Raw genomic sequence first — 16,853 nt, 5'->3', positions numbered from 1 at the left:
CAACCCAACTTCCGCTTCCGGCCAGCCATAGAGTGGGACACTCGACGGCTAGAGCGGCGCATTGCTGCTCTTGCTGCGCAAAGGGCGCTGGGAAAGCGCCGCACCAGAAGGGGGAGGGAAAGGAAAGGAGGGGCGTGGCGCGCGCAGGCGCACTTGGGATGCGCCTACTTGTCTGTCCTGCTGCGTTGGCGGCAGCGCCCCCTGTGGCCGAGAGGAGGAATCGCTCGCACTGGAATCCGGGGGAAGAAAGGGAGGGTCGGCCTCGCCTCTAGGGGGCGCCTCTTTCTTTCTTTCTTTCTTTCTTTCTTTCTTTCTTTCTTTCTTTCTTTCTTTCTCAAACAGGGCTGTAAGCATATCTCCTCACAATCTTCTCTTCTCCAGGCTAAACATCCAGCTCCCCATGTCATTCCTCATAGGGCTTCATGGTTGCCAGACCCTTCACCATTTTAGGCACCCTCCTTTGGACAAATGGCTCCAGTTTCTCAACGTCCTTTTTGAATTAATTCATTAATTCAGTATGTTGATATTAATTAAATCTATGCTATGCTGGCTCTCAGTAACCAAGAACTGTGGTGCCCAGGACTGGACACAGTATGTGTCCTACATTTGAAATTTTTGTCCTACATTTCCCCTCGCCGCTTGGGCTCCGCCCCCGCCGCGATCGCAGCGAGGCCCAGGGCCCAGGCGGGGAGGGAAAGCCTCCCTGAGTGAAGGATTCCCTCCCCGCTTGGGCCCCCGGCCTCGCCGCGGTCGCAGCGGGGAGCGGAGGCCCAAGCGGCGCGGGAAAGCCTCCTTCAGCTTGCCACATCCTGCCCGGGGGTGGGGGCAAACCGAGGAGGGACTGTGCGGACCCGCCCCAAACCGGGAAAGTCCCGGCCCCAGGCGGGATATGGCAAGCCTAGGCCTGGCCAAGGCAGGAGAGAGAGGCCCCATGGCTTCCCTTCATAGCAGCTCCTTTTTACAAAGCCCTTGAAACATCTACCCAGCTCCCTGTTTCCTCCTTGGATGCTTTGAGCAGCCTTGGCACTGAGGCTGGGGATGAGACACAAGAGTTGTGGTCCTGGATTGTAGGAGTGTGTCTGCGGAAAACGACGGCAAGAAAGCCTGTGCTGCAAAAGACCATCAACGTTATCAGACAAGGGAAATTGGAAGTATAATCCAATGGCAATCCAAACGCAACCATGGGGTTTCACGTTATTGCGTGATAGACTACCACACGCAATTTCGGGCAATGGGAAGTCAGTTCAAACGCAATGCGCATTCATGTACATTCGCTGAACTAGCGACTTCAAGTGAATGTGTTCTGGCTCCACTTTCTTTTCATTTGAAATTAAGAGAAATTCCTCCCGTGTGATAAACTCCCAGGATTCTCCTCCGTTGATCCAGTTGCAGCCGTGTGTTCCTACAACAGGCAAAGTAAATATCAGTTGTCTCCAGAATGTCTTGCTAAGAAGACTGAACAGTAAAACCCACAGAAAGGGGACAATCCCTCCCCACTCGCTGTTCTCAAGAGCCAGGGAGGCAGAGTGGTTTGAGCATTAGACTAGGACTCGGGGCACCTGGGTTCAAATCCCAGCTCAGCCATGTAAACCTGCTGGGTGACTTTGGGCACACTCTCTCAGCCTCAGAGGAGGGCAATGGCAAACCTCCTCTGAAGAAACCTGCAAAGAAAACCCCAGGGTAAGTTTGCCTTAAGGGCACCACAAGTCAGAAACAACTCAAAGGCACACGACAAGTTAGCTATTCTCAACATATTAAAAAAGCATACCATATTTACTCAACTATAAGTAGACCACATGTATAAGTTGAGGGCAAGTTTTGGGGACAACATTATAGACTTTGCTATGACTCATGGATAGGTTGAGGGTAAAATGTAGGGGCATATAGCAAAGGATCTAAAGGATGAAGCAAAGCAAAGCAATGTCAAAGAACATGCAAAATTCCAGCAGATGCAACTCTTTGTGCTCAGTCTTAAGGCTGGATGGATGGATGGGAGAGAAGAGAGGGTCAGTGCTTCCATCACAGATTATCCTCCTGCTTCTCACCAGAAGATGGTGCCTTCTTTTAAATAAGAGTTAAGACTTACATTGAACCATGAATAAGTCAACTCAGGTTTTTGGGGGTCAGTTTTTTGACCTAAATTTCTAGACTTATGCATACAGTAGATGCCCATATTTGTTCCATAAATTGAAAGTCTTACATGAAGTGGAAGCTGGTGAAAAAAAAACCTTCCCTGTATATATTTTGGAAGAAGATTTCAAGAAGGTGCAGTGTGTTTGTATTTACATACCTGGTTAGTTTAATTTGACATGTGCATGTTTATTAGTTTTGAATAAAAAGTTCCCTGAAACATGCTGAACTTTCTTCTTTTAAGTAGTGTAGGGACCTATCCCGGTTCTTTCCATGTTATTTCTATCTTGGGTATCAAGTTTTCTGTTGAAGAAGTAAAGCCCAGGAATGCATGCACTTTGTTCACTAAGGTAGACCTGTATTCCCAGAGCACCGCAGGACGAGTTGTTAGACTTCCAATAGGAAACAAGCAAAAGTGGGACCCAGTCCCATCTCCAAAATGGGGAATTAGCAGCAACACAGGAGCCCAAGCTTGCTTCATATGTTTATTTGAAACATTTCTATACTGATTTCAAGGCAGTGTACAGTAAGCATAAATAAAATTTTTTAAATCGCATCAAATTCAAATAAGATGAAGCATTGAGGTCATAATAATTAACAAAAACGAGAGTGGGTCTGAAAACAATAAAGCCAGGCTCAGGCATCGCAACAATTTAGAAGGCCAGGAGAAAGACAAATGCCAGAACCTGATGTTGAACATGGCAGCACCAATTAAAACTGAAAAGCTTTAGAAGGCAATGGGGACAGGCTGCCAAGCAGACCTCAAGCCCTGCTTCAGACCCATTGCCTAACATCTTTACTGTTCCCTCCAATGTGCCCTATTTCTTTTTCCCCGTATTGGTTGGCTCCTAAACTTGAGACTCATCTTGAGGCTTGAAGGTAGAGACTTGAGAGTTGGAGTAAAAGACTTGAATACATCACTGGGGTGAGCGGAGGCTCTTAGACGCTCCAGGTGCTACAATTTACCTCTGAGAGCCAGTATAGCATAGTGGTTTGGGATCACAGAATTGGAAGAGACTGCAAGGGCCATCCAGTCCAACCCCATTCTGCCATGCAGGAACTCTCCATCAAAGCATCCCCAACAGGTGGCCATCCAGCCTCTGCTTAAAGACCTCCAAGGAGGGAGACTTCACCATTCTCCAAGGGAGTGTCTTCCACTATCGAACAGCCCTTACTGTCAGGAAGTTCCTTCGAATGTTCAGCTGGAATCTCTTTTCCTGATCTCATCCAGCTGCCCATTATTTCAACAGTGACTGGCCAGATGTTTTTAGAAGGTCCACAAGCAAGAACCAGAGTGGTTTGAGTGTTGGACTATGACTCTGGAGGCCAGGTTTGAATCCTTGCTCAACCATGGAAACCCACTGGGTGGTCTTGGGCAAGTCACACTCTCTCAGCCTCAGGGGAAAGCCATGACAAATCCCCTCTGAACAAATCCTGCCAAGAAAACCAAGTTATAGCTTCACCTTAGGGTCTTCATAAGTGGCAAATGACTTGAAGGTACACAACAACAGCAACAAAGGCCTCCTTGTGCTGGCTAACATAAAATAGTATCTCTCAGAATCTCCTCTTCAAACGTAGAGATGGGATGATTGTTAACCATTGGAGTAAATTTAGACTTCGGTCTGAATCTAGATACAGAACTTGAAGAAGACATTCCAAAGGAACTGTGAAGTTTTAACGATTGGATCAATTTGAAAATATCAATCCTAGGCTTATAAACGGAGGTAGGAACAAATAAAAGACCTCGGTTTAAAAAGGAATATTCCTCTTGAGTAAGTATATGTGATGATAAGCTAACCACTAAGTCTGTACTCTTTTGGCTTCTCTGATGGGAACTCATATTGTGTGCTCTCATTTGATTTCAATTGGATCAACTTGGCTGTATACCTTATTGGAAAAAAAATCTTGCAATTGAGCATCTCTATTAGATGTATCAATAGAATGCCCCATTCATCTGAAGAGCCTTCCTCAAAAGGGAAGCTTGGTATTTCTTGAAAACAGACTTTTTTGTATGTACATTAACATTAAAAAGTACCCATTTCACAGAACCAAAATTGGAGTTCTGGCCCGTTTGAGTTTTTTGTTTGTCTGTCTTTTCAGTAGTCCCTGTGGCCCCTGGAGAGGGTCCCAAGGAATGACAGTGGCCACTGGACCTGCTGCAGTTGCCCACCTCTGGCTTGGGCGAAGGAGCTTTCGCAACAGGGAGCTGCTATAACCAAATCCAACTATCTTTCAATAGCTTGGGTATGCAAAGATTGCTTACATGCTTGGGATAATCTCCACAGGCACTATGGCATAGAAGACCTAACCCTGGCAAGGTGGAAGGAATTCAGATGCAATTGTCATTTCTCCCTCACCCTATTGCAAAGATACAAGTTAGGAGGATCTGTTGTTGAGTCCATATATTCAATCAATGCAAAATGTATATTAACCCCACTCCCACAACTAAAATAAACCACATTGAATCAAGTAGTTGAAAAAAAAAAGATATAAAGTCACTGTAATGCAAACTAACTGACCAAGTAATTTACAGATTTTCATAATCATTGCTGAATATTTTGGGGTTGAGACTGAAATCAGGGTCATCCATTTGCTTTGGTTGTAGATGTATGGCATTTGGATTCCTGAGAATTTTACAATTCATTTGAGGTTAAAATAAAAGGAAATACTCCATCTCCAGAAATGCTTAAACATCTTTAGGCTCAATAAAGCACTGAAGGGTGAAGGTGAGCCATGTCTGAGCCATTTTCACATTTTCATATTCATGGGCTGTAGCATTCATACGGCTAATGCCACAAACTGAAGGCAGCCACTTGACTCTTAAAAGAATAAACCAGGATCTTTTCTGCTTGCAAAGCATATCTCATTTAACAAAGAGATGTAAGTTTGGCCACGAAACTGGAAATCAAAAGTAAAGGTTGGTGAAAGAAAAATTAATTTCTGCATGCGTTTTGGAAGTAACTTTCAAATATTCTGTACAAGGCTCAGATTGTTTTGTCTACTTGTGCAAGGATTACCTGATCTAGTTGTTTCATTTCACATGTGCATAATGTGAAATTTTGAATAAGAAACTTTGGTAATACATGTTGAAATGTCCTTTTCTTCTTCTTCTTCTTTTTTGGTGACATGAGAACCTCTCTCTATTCTTTCCATGTTATCTCTACCTATAGTGCTAAATTTTCTGTTAAAAAGATGTAATGTCCAGGAAGATTTCTACCATATATACTAGACTATAAGTTAACCTGATATATAAGTTGAGAACAGGTTTGGGGGCCAAAATTATGGATTTTGATACGACCTGTGGACAAATTGAGGGTAAAATTTAGGAACATGTAACAAAGGATCTAAAGGACAAAGCAAAGAAAAAGGATGCCAAAGAAAGCTGCCATTTCCCCACCAGGGATTCAAAAGGCCAGAAGTGGCGCTGCAATTGGAGAGTAAAGGGTGTTAATGCTTCTTAGTCCCAGAATGGACTAAGTTCTTGCCTTTCACCGTTTGTACTCAAAGAATGGGATGGTTTCTATTTTGATCAAAGTTAAAGCACAGTACTTATATTGACCTGTAGATAAGTCGACCCAGGTTTTGGGGCTGATTTTTTAAAGTAAAATTTCTACAATTATACATGAGTATATACAGTACTTTGTTAACTGAGTGCGTTTAGCATTGAAGGGTTCATTCCACCACCACCAGCATCCCATTCTTCCATCCCAACTAGTGTTGAACTCTCCAAATGTAAAATGGGGAGTTCACAATAAGGCATCCAAAATGGAACTTGTGCGTGTATACAGGTGAGAACGGATTCCCTTGGGACAGAGAATGACTAGTCCTGAGAACAGCCATCACCACTAACATTCAAAAGGCAGCATTTAAAAACAATGACAACAACTAAAATGTTCAACAGTTCCATAAAGTGCATGAGGTGTGCAGAGTTAGGCAAGTATGGCATTGCTAAGACCCCAGCTGGACTGTGGACCCCAAAGTTGGTGAGGTTAGGTTGTTGACTATTCTGCTCAGGTTGGCAATTTTTTCTTCAAGCAAATAGTTTTTCTTCTCCACAGTTTTATGCCTCTGTTCTGTCATCTCCAAAGCTTTTAGAAGCTGGGCGTTCTCAACATAGAGGTCTTTAACCATTTCATTGGCTTTTCTGTTCTTTGTAAGCTGAAACACAGAAAACAAGAGACTGTTGCTTACAGAGTGCAAAGCATTTGGCTGTCTTCCTGCAGGAACAAGAACTGAATTCAATAACTCTTTTCACACCATGGAGTGGAGACTTAAGAAGTCACCAGGTTCCAACAGTCAGGTGTAACTTCATTAGAATTACAGAATTGTAAAATCATGAGTTTGAATATGAGGATTATTTACTTTGACTAAAGCATTTCCAAGAGATAATCACCCTACCTCTGTTTAAAGACCTCCAAAGAAGGAGAGTCCACCACTCTCTAACTGACAAACAGTTCTTACTGTCACAAAGGTCTTCCTAATGTTTACGTGGAATCTCTTTTCTTATTATTTGAATCCACTGGTTTGTGTTTTTGTCTCTGAAGCAGCAGAGAATAAGATGGTCATGAGAGCCAGTGTGGTGTGGGTTGAGTGCTGGACACTGGGAGACCAAGGTTCAAATCCCCACTCAGCTATGGAAATCCACTGGGTGACCTTGGGCAAGTCACAGTTTCTTGGCCTCAGGGGATGGCAATGGCAAACCCTTTCTGAAGAAACTTCCCAAGAAACCCCCCATGATTGGTTCTCTTTAGGGTTGCTGTAAGTCAGAAATGACTTAAACGTAAACAACACACACACAAACAGCATCTTCTACATGACATTCCTTTAAATATTTAAAGATGGCCATCATGTCAGCTATTATTTCTATCATTTCCAGGCTAAACAGATCCAGCTTCCTAAGTTGCCCCTCATAAGGTTTGTTTAGCAGATGTTTAACCATATTGGTTGCCCTTGTTTGGACACATTCCTGGCTGTCAATATCCCTCTTCAACTGTAGTGGCCAGAACAGGACACAGTATTCCAGTCGAGGTCTGACAGAAGTAGAATAGAACAGGACTGCTACTTCCCTTGATCTGGACACTATGGGGCTGTAAAAACAGCCCTGAAGGGGTGGCCCCCAGCTACTCCTTCTTCAGCCAGATCAGGGCCATGGCAACCGCATGTCACGGCCCCGATCTGGCCTTTCCAGGGTGTAAAAAGGAGATGCAAAAAGTGGGTTCTTTTTGTGCCCTGGAAAGGGTGCGATAGCTGCGGCTACATGGCACTCCTTTGGCGCTGTGTCGTGCAGATGCAGCGCTGGAGGGGCACTGTGATGTCACACACTGGTGCTGTGTGCTGTGCAGCATTATGGCGCCCAGGGGGAGGGGCTGGGGCATGCGTTGTGTAGACACTATGCCCCGACTCCACCCCCATGCCAGCCCAAAGTGCCGGTCTGCACAGTGCTTATGTTCCCTGCTAATTCAGCCTTTTATTGCATTAGCTATTTGCTTGTTTATTTATTTGTTTCTTCATCACACTGTTGACTCTGGTCTACTGACACCTCTAGACTCTTTTCATGAATGCTGCTTTAAAGTCAGGTGTCATCCATCCTATATTTGTACATTTTGTTTTAAATAATAATAATAAATAATTTTTTTATTTCTATCCTGCTTTTTGCCAGGCAATCAAAGCGGTGTACAACAAGTTAAAATACATCCATATATTCATAGTGGCCCCTCACTTAAAACAAGATTAAACAGTATAAGATTAAAAACTACATACTAAAATCCAAATAATCCAAATAATAGTCATCATGGGCAGAGTTCGATAGATGGAAAGTCTTATTCGTGGCCGAATATTTTATTCCGGGAGGGTCTGCCAGAAGAGATCCGTCTTAATGGCTTTTGTGAAGCTCTCTAGATTGGTAATTTGATGGATCTCATCCAGCAGGCCATTCCATAAATTGGGAGCGGCTGCAGAAAATGTCCTCTGGGAGGTCACCGTCAACCTGGTCTTTAAGGGCTGTAGTAAATTCCTCCCAGAGGACCTGAGTGTATGGGGTGGATTGTATGGAAGCAGGTGATCCCTTAGATAGGTTGGGCCCAAGCCATGTAGGGATTTAAAGGTGATAACCAACACCTTGTAAAGTGCCCGGAAACTGATAGGCAGCCAGTGGAGTGACTTCAATATTGGTGTTATATGGTCACTCCTTGCTGTTCCTGTGACCAACCTGGCTGCCATATTCTGTACCAGCTGGAGTTTCCGGACTGGGCCCAAGGGTAGCCCCATGTAGAGCGCATTGCAAAAATCAAGTCTTGAGGTTACCAGTGCATGTACTACAGTTTTGAGGTCACCCTGTTCCAGGAAAGGGCACAGGTGGCGTATCAGCTGAAACTGATAACAAGCGCTATTGACCGTCACATTCACCTGATTCCTCATCTGAAGCAACGGGTCAAGAAGCACCCCCAGACTGCGAGCACAGTCCTTCGAGGAGAGCGTGAGCCCCTCTAGGACTGGAGGTTGCAGCCCAATCCCTGGTTTGGGGGCCCCTACCATACGTACCTCTGTTTTGTCTGGATTCAACTTGAGCTTGTTTTCCCTCATCCAATCCATTACTGCCTGAAGAGACTGGTTGAGGGGAGAGATGCCATCAGTCATTGTTACTGATGACCGGGACATGGAGAAATATTTTTGTGTGTTATCAGCATACTGACAACACCAAGCCCCATATTCACAGATGATTTCTCCCAGCGGCTTCATACAGATGTTAAATAGCATCGGGGACAGGATGGCGCCTTGAAGGACACCACAATTAAGCTCTGTTTTTGAAGAGCAGCTATCCCCGAGCATCACCCTCTGGAACCTGCCTGAGAAGAAGGAGCGGAACCACTGCAAAGCAGTGCCTCCAATTCCTAACTCTCAGGCGTTCCAAGAGGATGTCATGGTCTATTGTATCAAATGCCGCTGAGAGGTCTAGAAGCACCAACAGGGTCACGCTCCCTCTGTCAATGCCTAGATGAAGGTCAACAGTTAAAGCGACCATGGCAGTCTCCACCCCATACCCGGTCCTAAAGCCCGTTTGAAATGGATCAAGAAAATCGGCTTCATCCAAGACCATTTGGAGCTGAAGAGCCCTCTCGATCACCTTGCTCAAAAATGGTAGATGAGAGACTGGCCTATAATTTTTCATGTCCAGGGGGTCAAGGGAGGGTTTTTTCAAGAGCGGTCTAACAATTGCTTCTTTCAAAGAAGATGGTATATGGCCTTCCTAAAAGTAGCACCTTACATTTATCTTTGTTGATCTTCATTTTCTCAGGTGTTTAGGTTTGAAGCCCTAACTGTACCCCTAAGGCTGGGATGAGGCATTCTGCCACATGCAAAAGAATTGCACAATGCTGTTCAAGAGGTATGTTTTGTGTTCACTGGCAAAATAGCAGAATAGAATAGAATAGAATAATAGAGTTGGAAGAGACCGCAAGGGCCATCTAGTCCAACCCCCTGCCATGTAGGAAATCCAAATCAAATCATCCCCGACAGATGGCCATCTAGCCTCTGTTTAAAGACCTCTAAGGAAGGAGACTCCACTACACTCCGAGGGAGTGTGTTCCACTTCTGGATGACTAAGGAACAGACTGTAGACAGTGGCACATGATTTAAGATGACATTACAAGGATTCCTTTGCAGAACATAAAAGTTCCACAAGCAGAACTATGCAACAGCTCCCCTCTTATATCCTCTAGGACTCACTGCTTTGCTGGTGGTGGTGATGTTTCCACAGCCAGATGCAAAAAAATTTGACATCAACTGTTAGGGTTCTTCATATGTCTCAGCAGATGATTTCATCAATCTGTGTCTGACTATGGGGACATAGCCAGAAGCTTCTCTGATCCTTATTTGTTCCTCACCAACCACTGAATGGCCATGGAGTGAGAAGATGTGCAGCTAAATGTTTAGTCCAGGGTCGTTGTGGTTGGATTATTGCAATGCGAGGAAGAGAATTCCAACCTCTGCAACAACTAGAAGAAGATATACACAGATGTTAAGTTGGACTTGGTTGGAGCCAGCATGGCATAGTGGTTTGAGTGTTGGGCTATGACTCTGGAGACCAAGGTTTGATTCCCAGCATGGCCATGAATCCCACTGGGTGACTTTGGGCAAGTCACACTCTCTCAGCCTCAGAGGAAGGCAAAAGCAAACCTCTGGACAAATCTCGCCAAGAAAACTCCTTGATTGGGTTGCCGTAAGTCTGAAGATATGATAGCTCTGTTTAAATACTTGAAGGGATGTCATATTGAGGAGAGAGCAAGCTTGTTTTCTGCTGTTCCAGAGAACAGGACCCGGAACAATAGATGCAAGCTACAGGAAAAGAGATTCCACCTCAATATTAGGAGGAATATCCTGACAGTAAGAGCCATTCGACAGTGGAACACACTTCCTTGGAGTGTGGTGGAGTCTCCTTCTTTGGAGGTCTTTGAACAGAGGCTGGATGGCCATCTGTCGGGGATGCTTTGATTGAGAGTTCCTGTATGGCAGGGGATTGGACTGAATGGCCCTTGTGGTCTCTTCCAACTCTGTGATTCAATGAAGGCCCACAACACAACACAAGTTGGACTTAGGCGTATGTCCATGAAAGGATGCCTTATGTACATTGGGGCCTTGGGGTCACAACATGTACAGATGAAGGGTGGTTCTGCACACCTCTTAGAATTTTCCATCTATAGGGCAGACTCACCTGTTCTTTCAGCTGATTGACTTTGTCCTGGAGAAGCCGCTTCACAAGCCTTAGCTGCTGTTCAACATCCATCATGCGTTTCTCCATGGTCTTTAGCAGCTGCTCATGTCCACTCTGTAAAGAAGGAGAATCAGACTCAGTGAAGATTAAGAAGATGTCAGGAGATTATCAGTTTCTTGCAACATGAACATTTGTGGGCAAAAGCCAACTTTAGTCAGATGGAGGAAAATGGGCTGACAAAGGGATGTGTCAGGAGACCGGGGGAATTCTATGCTACATGGCAACACAGAGAGAGACTCCTATAGGGAAAGGTTCTGAAAGAGAAGCAGGCACAAAATGTAAAGTCTAAAAATCCATGAGCACATGAAGACAGGGGCCTTTTATGCAAACCGGGTTCCCCATTCAATTCAACAGAGGGCATGATCCATGCACAAAGAGGAATCTGCACACAACTGAAGGGGGTGGTGGTTTCCATTGAATGGAATGGGTGAAACTCTTACAAGCAGGGAATTCCATCCTTTCGGTGTGGCAGCTCTTCACAAGGATTCTTGGGCACGTCTCAGACTGTCAAGTCCAGGCATCCTTCATTTTCCCACGGTCAGAACACTCTGAGGCACCTGATAACATTTTGGATGCTGAAACTATAGAGTTTTTGTGCATAAGAAGAGTCCCACAGGTTTAGACTAAAGAAGGTTCTCATCCAGCATCCCATCATCTCAACTGTGACTGACCAGATGTTTCTTAGAGGGTCCACAAGTGAGAACCAGTGTGGTGTAGTGGTTTGAGCATTGGATTACAACTCTGTAGGGATGTTTGAGAGGTTGATTCCTGAAGAGGTAGAGGGTTATAGCAGGTGACCCTTGGGGTATCCTTTCCATCCCTACAATTCTATGAGTCCATGATTTACCACTTTACACCAAACACAAGCCTGCTGCAATCATTCATCAGAAGCAGGACTGTTGCTTGGGAAGCTAAAGCTATTCTTGAGAAAGTTAGCACAGGCAGGGAGGAACAACTGTTTCCTGGTGCAAATACATTATTCCCTTCCTTATATTTTCTGCAGGAATACTGTAAAACATAAGAATAATCCCTGCCAGATCAGATCAAAGACTTGTCTAGGCCAGGATCCATTTTATCACTCTTGGAGGCTTAAAAACCAAGAGGCCTTGCTCTTTCATTTTCTCCAGTGACTGGTATTCAGAGGCATATTGTCCTTGATACTGGTAGTAGGATATAGCCATCATAACTAATAATCATAGACACCCTTATCTTTCACAAATTCATGGGTCCTATACTGGGGAAAAGGTTGATATAAATTATCTTGCTCTCCACGTCGTGCATGCTTTCATATATTTCTCTCACCCCCACCCCTTGCTCACCTTGTTTCTAAACTAAAATGTCTCAAATGTTGTACATTACTCCATAGGAGAGTTGCTGCAGCTGTCTGATTCTCTGGTCCATAGTGTGGCCCTTCCTTTTCTTCACAGTTGTGGCACTCCTAGAACTGCAGGCTTTTAGTTAGCACAACTCCGAGCTCTTTTTCCTGGTCACTATTTACAGGTTTGTCTACACTGGTGAAAAATGCAGCAGTTTCCATGACATACAGCTAAGTCCAGGGAGGATCTTTAGTTTTTTACCATTAACCTGATTGTTTTTTACTTCAAAGCAAGCAGAGTCAGGGAAACACTATGGTCCCGAGTGCACAGTTCTTTTGGCCATACAGACAGCTGGATGGGGTCTGATTTGGTTGATCCAGTTAACTAAATGCCAAGGGGTGCACCATCCCTCTGTCTTGCACTGAGCAGCTCAGGGAAGGGGATGGAAGTCCTTCAGAGCCACTGCTTCCTCACCATCCGAGCTGCTCCCTGGGACTGCCTAGCCAAAGTGTTGCTGTTTCTGTTGAGGTCAAAATGGGGCACCCCAAGATCAACAAGGACTCTGCCCTATGTGAAAGAATAGAGGGCATGCTTATCAAATTTGCAGATGACACCAACTTAGGAGGAGTAGCTAATACTTCAAAGGACAGGATCAAAAGTCAAAATGACCGTAACAAATTAGAAAGCTGGGCCAATACTAACCAAGTAAATTTCAACAGGGAGAAATGTAAGATATCACACTTAGGCAGAAAAAAATGGAATGCATAGACATAGAATGGGGGACACCTGGCTTAACATGACATGTGAAAAGGATCTAGGATTCCCAACAGACCACAAGTTGAACATGAGTCAACAGTGAGATGCGGTAGCTAAAAAGACCAATGGGATTCTAGGCTGCATCAACAGAAGCATAGTGTCTAGATCAGGGGAAGTAATAGTGCCACTGTATTCTGCTCTGGTCAGGCTTCACCTAGAATAAGCCTGTGTCCTGTTCCGGGCACCACAGTTCAAAAGGGACAATTAAAGAAGCTGGAGCGTGTCCAAAGGATGACAACCAAAATGGTGAAGGGTTTGGAAACCATGCCTTATGAGGAAAGACTTAGGGAGCTGGGAATGTTTGGCCTGGAAAAGACACAGTTAAGAGGTGATATGATGGCCCCATTTAAATATTTGGAGGGGGGGGCTCATATTGAAGAAAGAGCAAGCTTGTTTTCTGCTGCTCCGGAGACTAAGACATGGAGCAATGGTTGCCAGGTAACTTTCTGACAATAAGAGCTGTTCAACAGTGGAACACACTCCCTAGGAGTGTGGCGGAGTCTCCTTCTTGGAGGTTTTTAAACAGAGGCTGGATGGCCATCTGTCTGGAATGTTTTCATCGTGTATTCCTGCATGGCAGGGGGTTGGGCTGGATGGCCCTTGGTCTCTTCCAATTCTACGATTCTATCTGAGAGGTGCCTCATTTTGACCTCCTTGGGGATCCTGTGGTGGGGCATCCTTTTCTGACCTGAGCAGAAGTGATGGGCAGACTCAAGTAGCACCTGCTCATGATGAAACAGCAATGGCAGCACCAGCACCGAGGAGGACAGGCCAGCAGGGTCAATGTGGTGTTGGTTCAACTGGCCAGTGTGCACAACAATGCGGTGTTGCACAGATTTTGCCCGGTGCATGTGGTCACTGACATGGTTGGTCCAGGACCGGTCTTGGGCATAAAGCTCAACTGCTCTCAGATCTAGCTGCCAGCGTAGACCCACCCTATGTGAAATGACCACTATTTTGGCCATTATGTGCAGCACCTTGCCACTTGCATTGAACCACAATATGCCATTTTATTGTGCTTTCAACCAGTAAGGTTATTTTGGAACTCTTCACAATCCTCTTTTTTTGCTTGACTAACCTGAATAATTTAATATGTTCAGCAAATTTGGTCACAGAAACTGTGAGAGCTGTAAAGATACTTGCAATCCTAGGGCTTTATTAACCTCAGAGTCATGGACTGCTAGAGACATACAATATGGTGAAGTGGTTTGGGTGTTGGGGGAGGCCAGGGTTCAAATCCCCACTTGGCCATTGAAATCCACAGGATGACCCTTGGGCAAGTCACAACTTGTCAGCCTCAGTGGAAGGCAACAGCAAACCTCTTTTGAATAAACCTGGCTGAGAAAACCACTGGAAAGGGTTGCTTTTGGTTCACTATGACAGAAATGGCTTGAAGGCACACAATAACAACAACTTCTAGGATATACAAAATGCAACACTTCTGCCCTTTCCTTATGGCCTCAGACTATGTCAAATAAAACAATAATAAATAAAATAAAACTTTTATTTTTCATAGAATCATAGAGTTGGAAGAGATCACAAGGGCCCTGATCCAGTCCAACCCCATTCTGCCATGCAGGAAATCCAAATCAAAGTATCCCCAACAGATGGCCATCCAGCCTCTGCTTAAAGACCTCCAAAGGAGGAGACTCCATTGCACTACGGAGGGAGATTGTCCCACTGTCGAACAGCCCTTACTGTCAGGAAGTTCCTCCTAATGTTGAGGTGGAATCTCTTTTCCTGGAGCTTGCATCCATTGCTCTGGGTCCTAGTCTCTGGAGCAGCAGAAAACAAGCTTGCTCTCTTCTCAATATGACATCCCTTCAAATATTTAAACAGGGCTATCATATCACCTCCTAATCTTCTTTTCTCCAGGCTAAACATTCCCAGCTCCCTAAGTCGTTCCTCATAGGGCATGGTTTCCAGACCCTTTTTATCCTGCTTTTCTGTGACAAGACAATCAAAGCGACTCAGAACATATTAAAATATCAACATTTACAAAATTATGTCCCTTAAAACAGGATTAAACATGTTACAATTAAAATATCTATTAAAAACACAATAAAAAATACAACGAGGACAGAGTGGTGGGCTAATCCATGATGTGGGGGGCAGTCATTCCGTGGCCGGGCACTTTTATTCAGGAAAGGCCTGCCGGAAGAGATTCGTCTTGACAACTTTTTTAAAGCTGTCTAAGCTGGCAATTTGACGGATCTCGTCCAGCAGACCGTTCCATAGTTTGGAAGCAATTGCAGAGAAGGCCATCTGGGAGGTAGCAGTTAGTCTGGTTTTTAAAGGCTGCAATAGATTCCTCTCAGAGGACCTGAGTGCGTGGGGCGCATTATATGGAAGCAGGCGATCCCTCAAATAGGTTGGACCCAAGCCATGTAGGGCTTTAAAGGTTATAACCAACACCTTGTACTGTGCCCAGAAACTAATAGGCAGCCAGTGAAAAGATTTTAGGATGGGTGTTATTCAGTCACTCCTAGTTTTTCCGGCGACCAGCCTGGCTGCCATATTTTGCACTAGTTGAAGTTTCCGGATTAGGCACAAGGGTAGCCCCATGTAGAGCGCATTACAGAAATCAAGTCGTGAAGTTGCCAGTGAATGTACAACAGTTTCTAGGTCCTTTACTTCCAGGAAAGGGCGCAGCTGGCGTATCAGCTGGAGCTGATAGCAGGTGCTCCTGATCGTCACATTCACTTGGTTCGTCAAGCCCACATTTCAGCTGGTTTACCCTGTTTCACTTGGCTTTATCTTTAGAGTTTGGTCCCTAAACCTTGCAACCTTGCTCCTTGGTAAGAGAGAGACACCAACATACTTAAAATGTGTATTTTATTTGCCCAATTGCAGTCAAAAAAGTGTAGCTCTTTCCCCATTTAAAAAGTATTTATACATCTCGTACAAAACCTTTGTATAAATAACCCAGTTTTCTTTCTTCAAATCCAATATATAAAAATTAGTACCTTTTTTTTGTTTAAAAATAGTTACAGCATACAATCTGAGGAAAAAATAGTGCTTCTCTTTCCATACTCCCCTGGATAAGCAATTTTTAAATAACATAAATTATAAAAAGAAAAGAAAGTTGACTCATTTAACAAATTAAAAAAATTAAAGACAACAGTGTGTGATTCTTTTTTCCTGACACACACACGCGTGCACCGACAATCACACACGCAAAGAAACAAAAATAAAATTTGACACAAATAAATAAGGGGGAAGAAACCATAACACTGGAGAGGTTTGAAAATAAAATAAATTGGGTTTTTTCTTTAAATTAAATACCGACAACAACAACAACAACAACAAAAAGCAATCTGATCCCTGGGTTTCTCAGCTTATGCCAGTTTGTGTGAGTAAGGAATGAGGTGCATTAGCAGCCAAGGGGTGTCAGAGGTGACCAATCCGCCGGTACGTATCGGCATGCAAGGATCGCTGCTCCGGAAGCAAGGCCTATGGAAAGAAGGCAAGGAGGACACACTTCACCCACAGGTCTTTGGAAGAAAACAAACAAAAATAAAAGAGCACATCACACACTTAGTAATGCAAACACAGTAGCGCCGTTTCGGCCATCGCAGCAACACAGAGGCAACAACGAGCGTTAAAAAGAAAAAAAGAAAGCACGCAACACATGCAGTGCATTAATGGAGGTTTGTTTTAAAGATTAGTTAAAGCTCTTCAGCAAAGACAAACAACACACAATCTGGACTATAGGAGGTTGTTGGAAGAGCCTGGAACAGCCCCAGTTGTACATGGGGCTGGAATGACATTGCTGGGCATGCTCTCTCTTCTCTTTGCATGTTCAAATTTCCTCTCTGACT

At 44.4% G+C, this 16,853-nt stretch overlaps 1 protein-coding gene across 5 annotated transcripts in view; it reads right to left on the bottom strand.

The window, feature by feature from the left end:
- Nucleotides 1-2,564: 2,564 nt before the first annotated feature.
- The window catches only part of NIN (ninein), a 159,136-nt gene continuing 144,847 nt past the window's right edge, over nucleotides 2,565-16,853 (bottom strand). For 2 of the 5 annotated variants that reach the window (XM_089522912.1, XM_089522913.1), the window contains exons 30-31: nucleotides 10,841-10,954; nucleotides 2,565-6,288 (exon numbers count right to left, since the gene is read on the bottom strand). In XM_089522912.1, coding sequence (XP_089379038.1) covers nucleotides 6,079-6,288; nucleotides 10,841-10,954 — 324 coding nt within the window. In that variant the 3' untranslated portion in view covers nucleotides 2,565-6,078. Of the gene's footprint in view, nucleotides 6,289-10,840; nucleotides 10,955-14,902; nucleotides 16,486-16,853 lie in introns of those variants that run through there. The other 3 variants (XM_089522914.1, XM_089522917.1, XM_089522915.1) reach the window with 3 other exon arrangements.

This window comes from Sceloporus occidentalis, unplaced genomic scaffold, assembly GCF_023333645.1.
Source record: "Sceloporus occidentalis isolate IW3139 unplaced genomic scaffold, rSceOcc1.0.p SCAF_4, whole genome shotgun sequence".
Taxonomy (NCBI): Eukaryota; Metazoa; Chordata; class Lepidosauria; order Squamata; family Phrynosomatidae; genus Sceloporus; species Sceloporus occidentalis.
The sequence above is the reverse complement of the archived record's forward strand: the minus strand, read 5'-3'. Positions and strand labels throughout refer to the sequence as shown.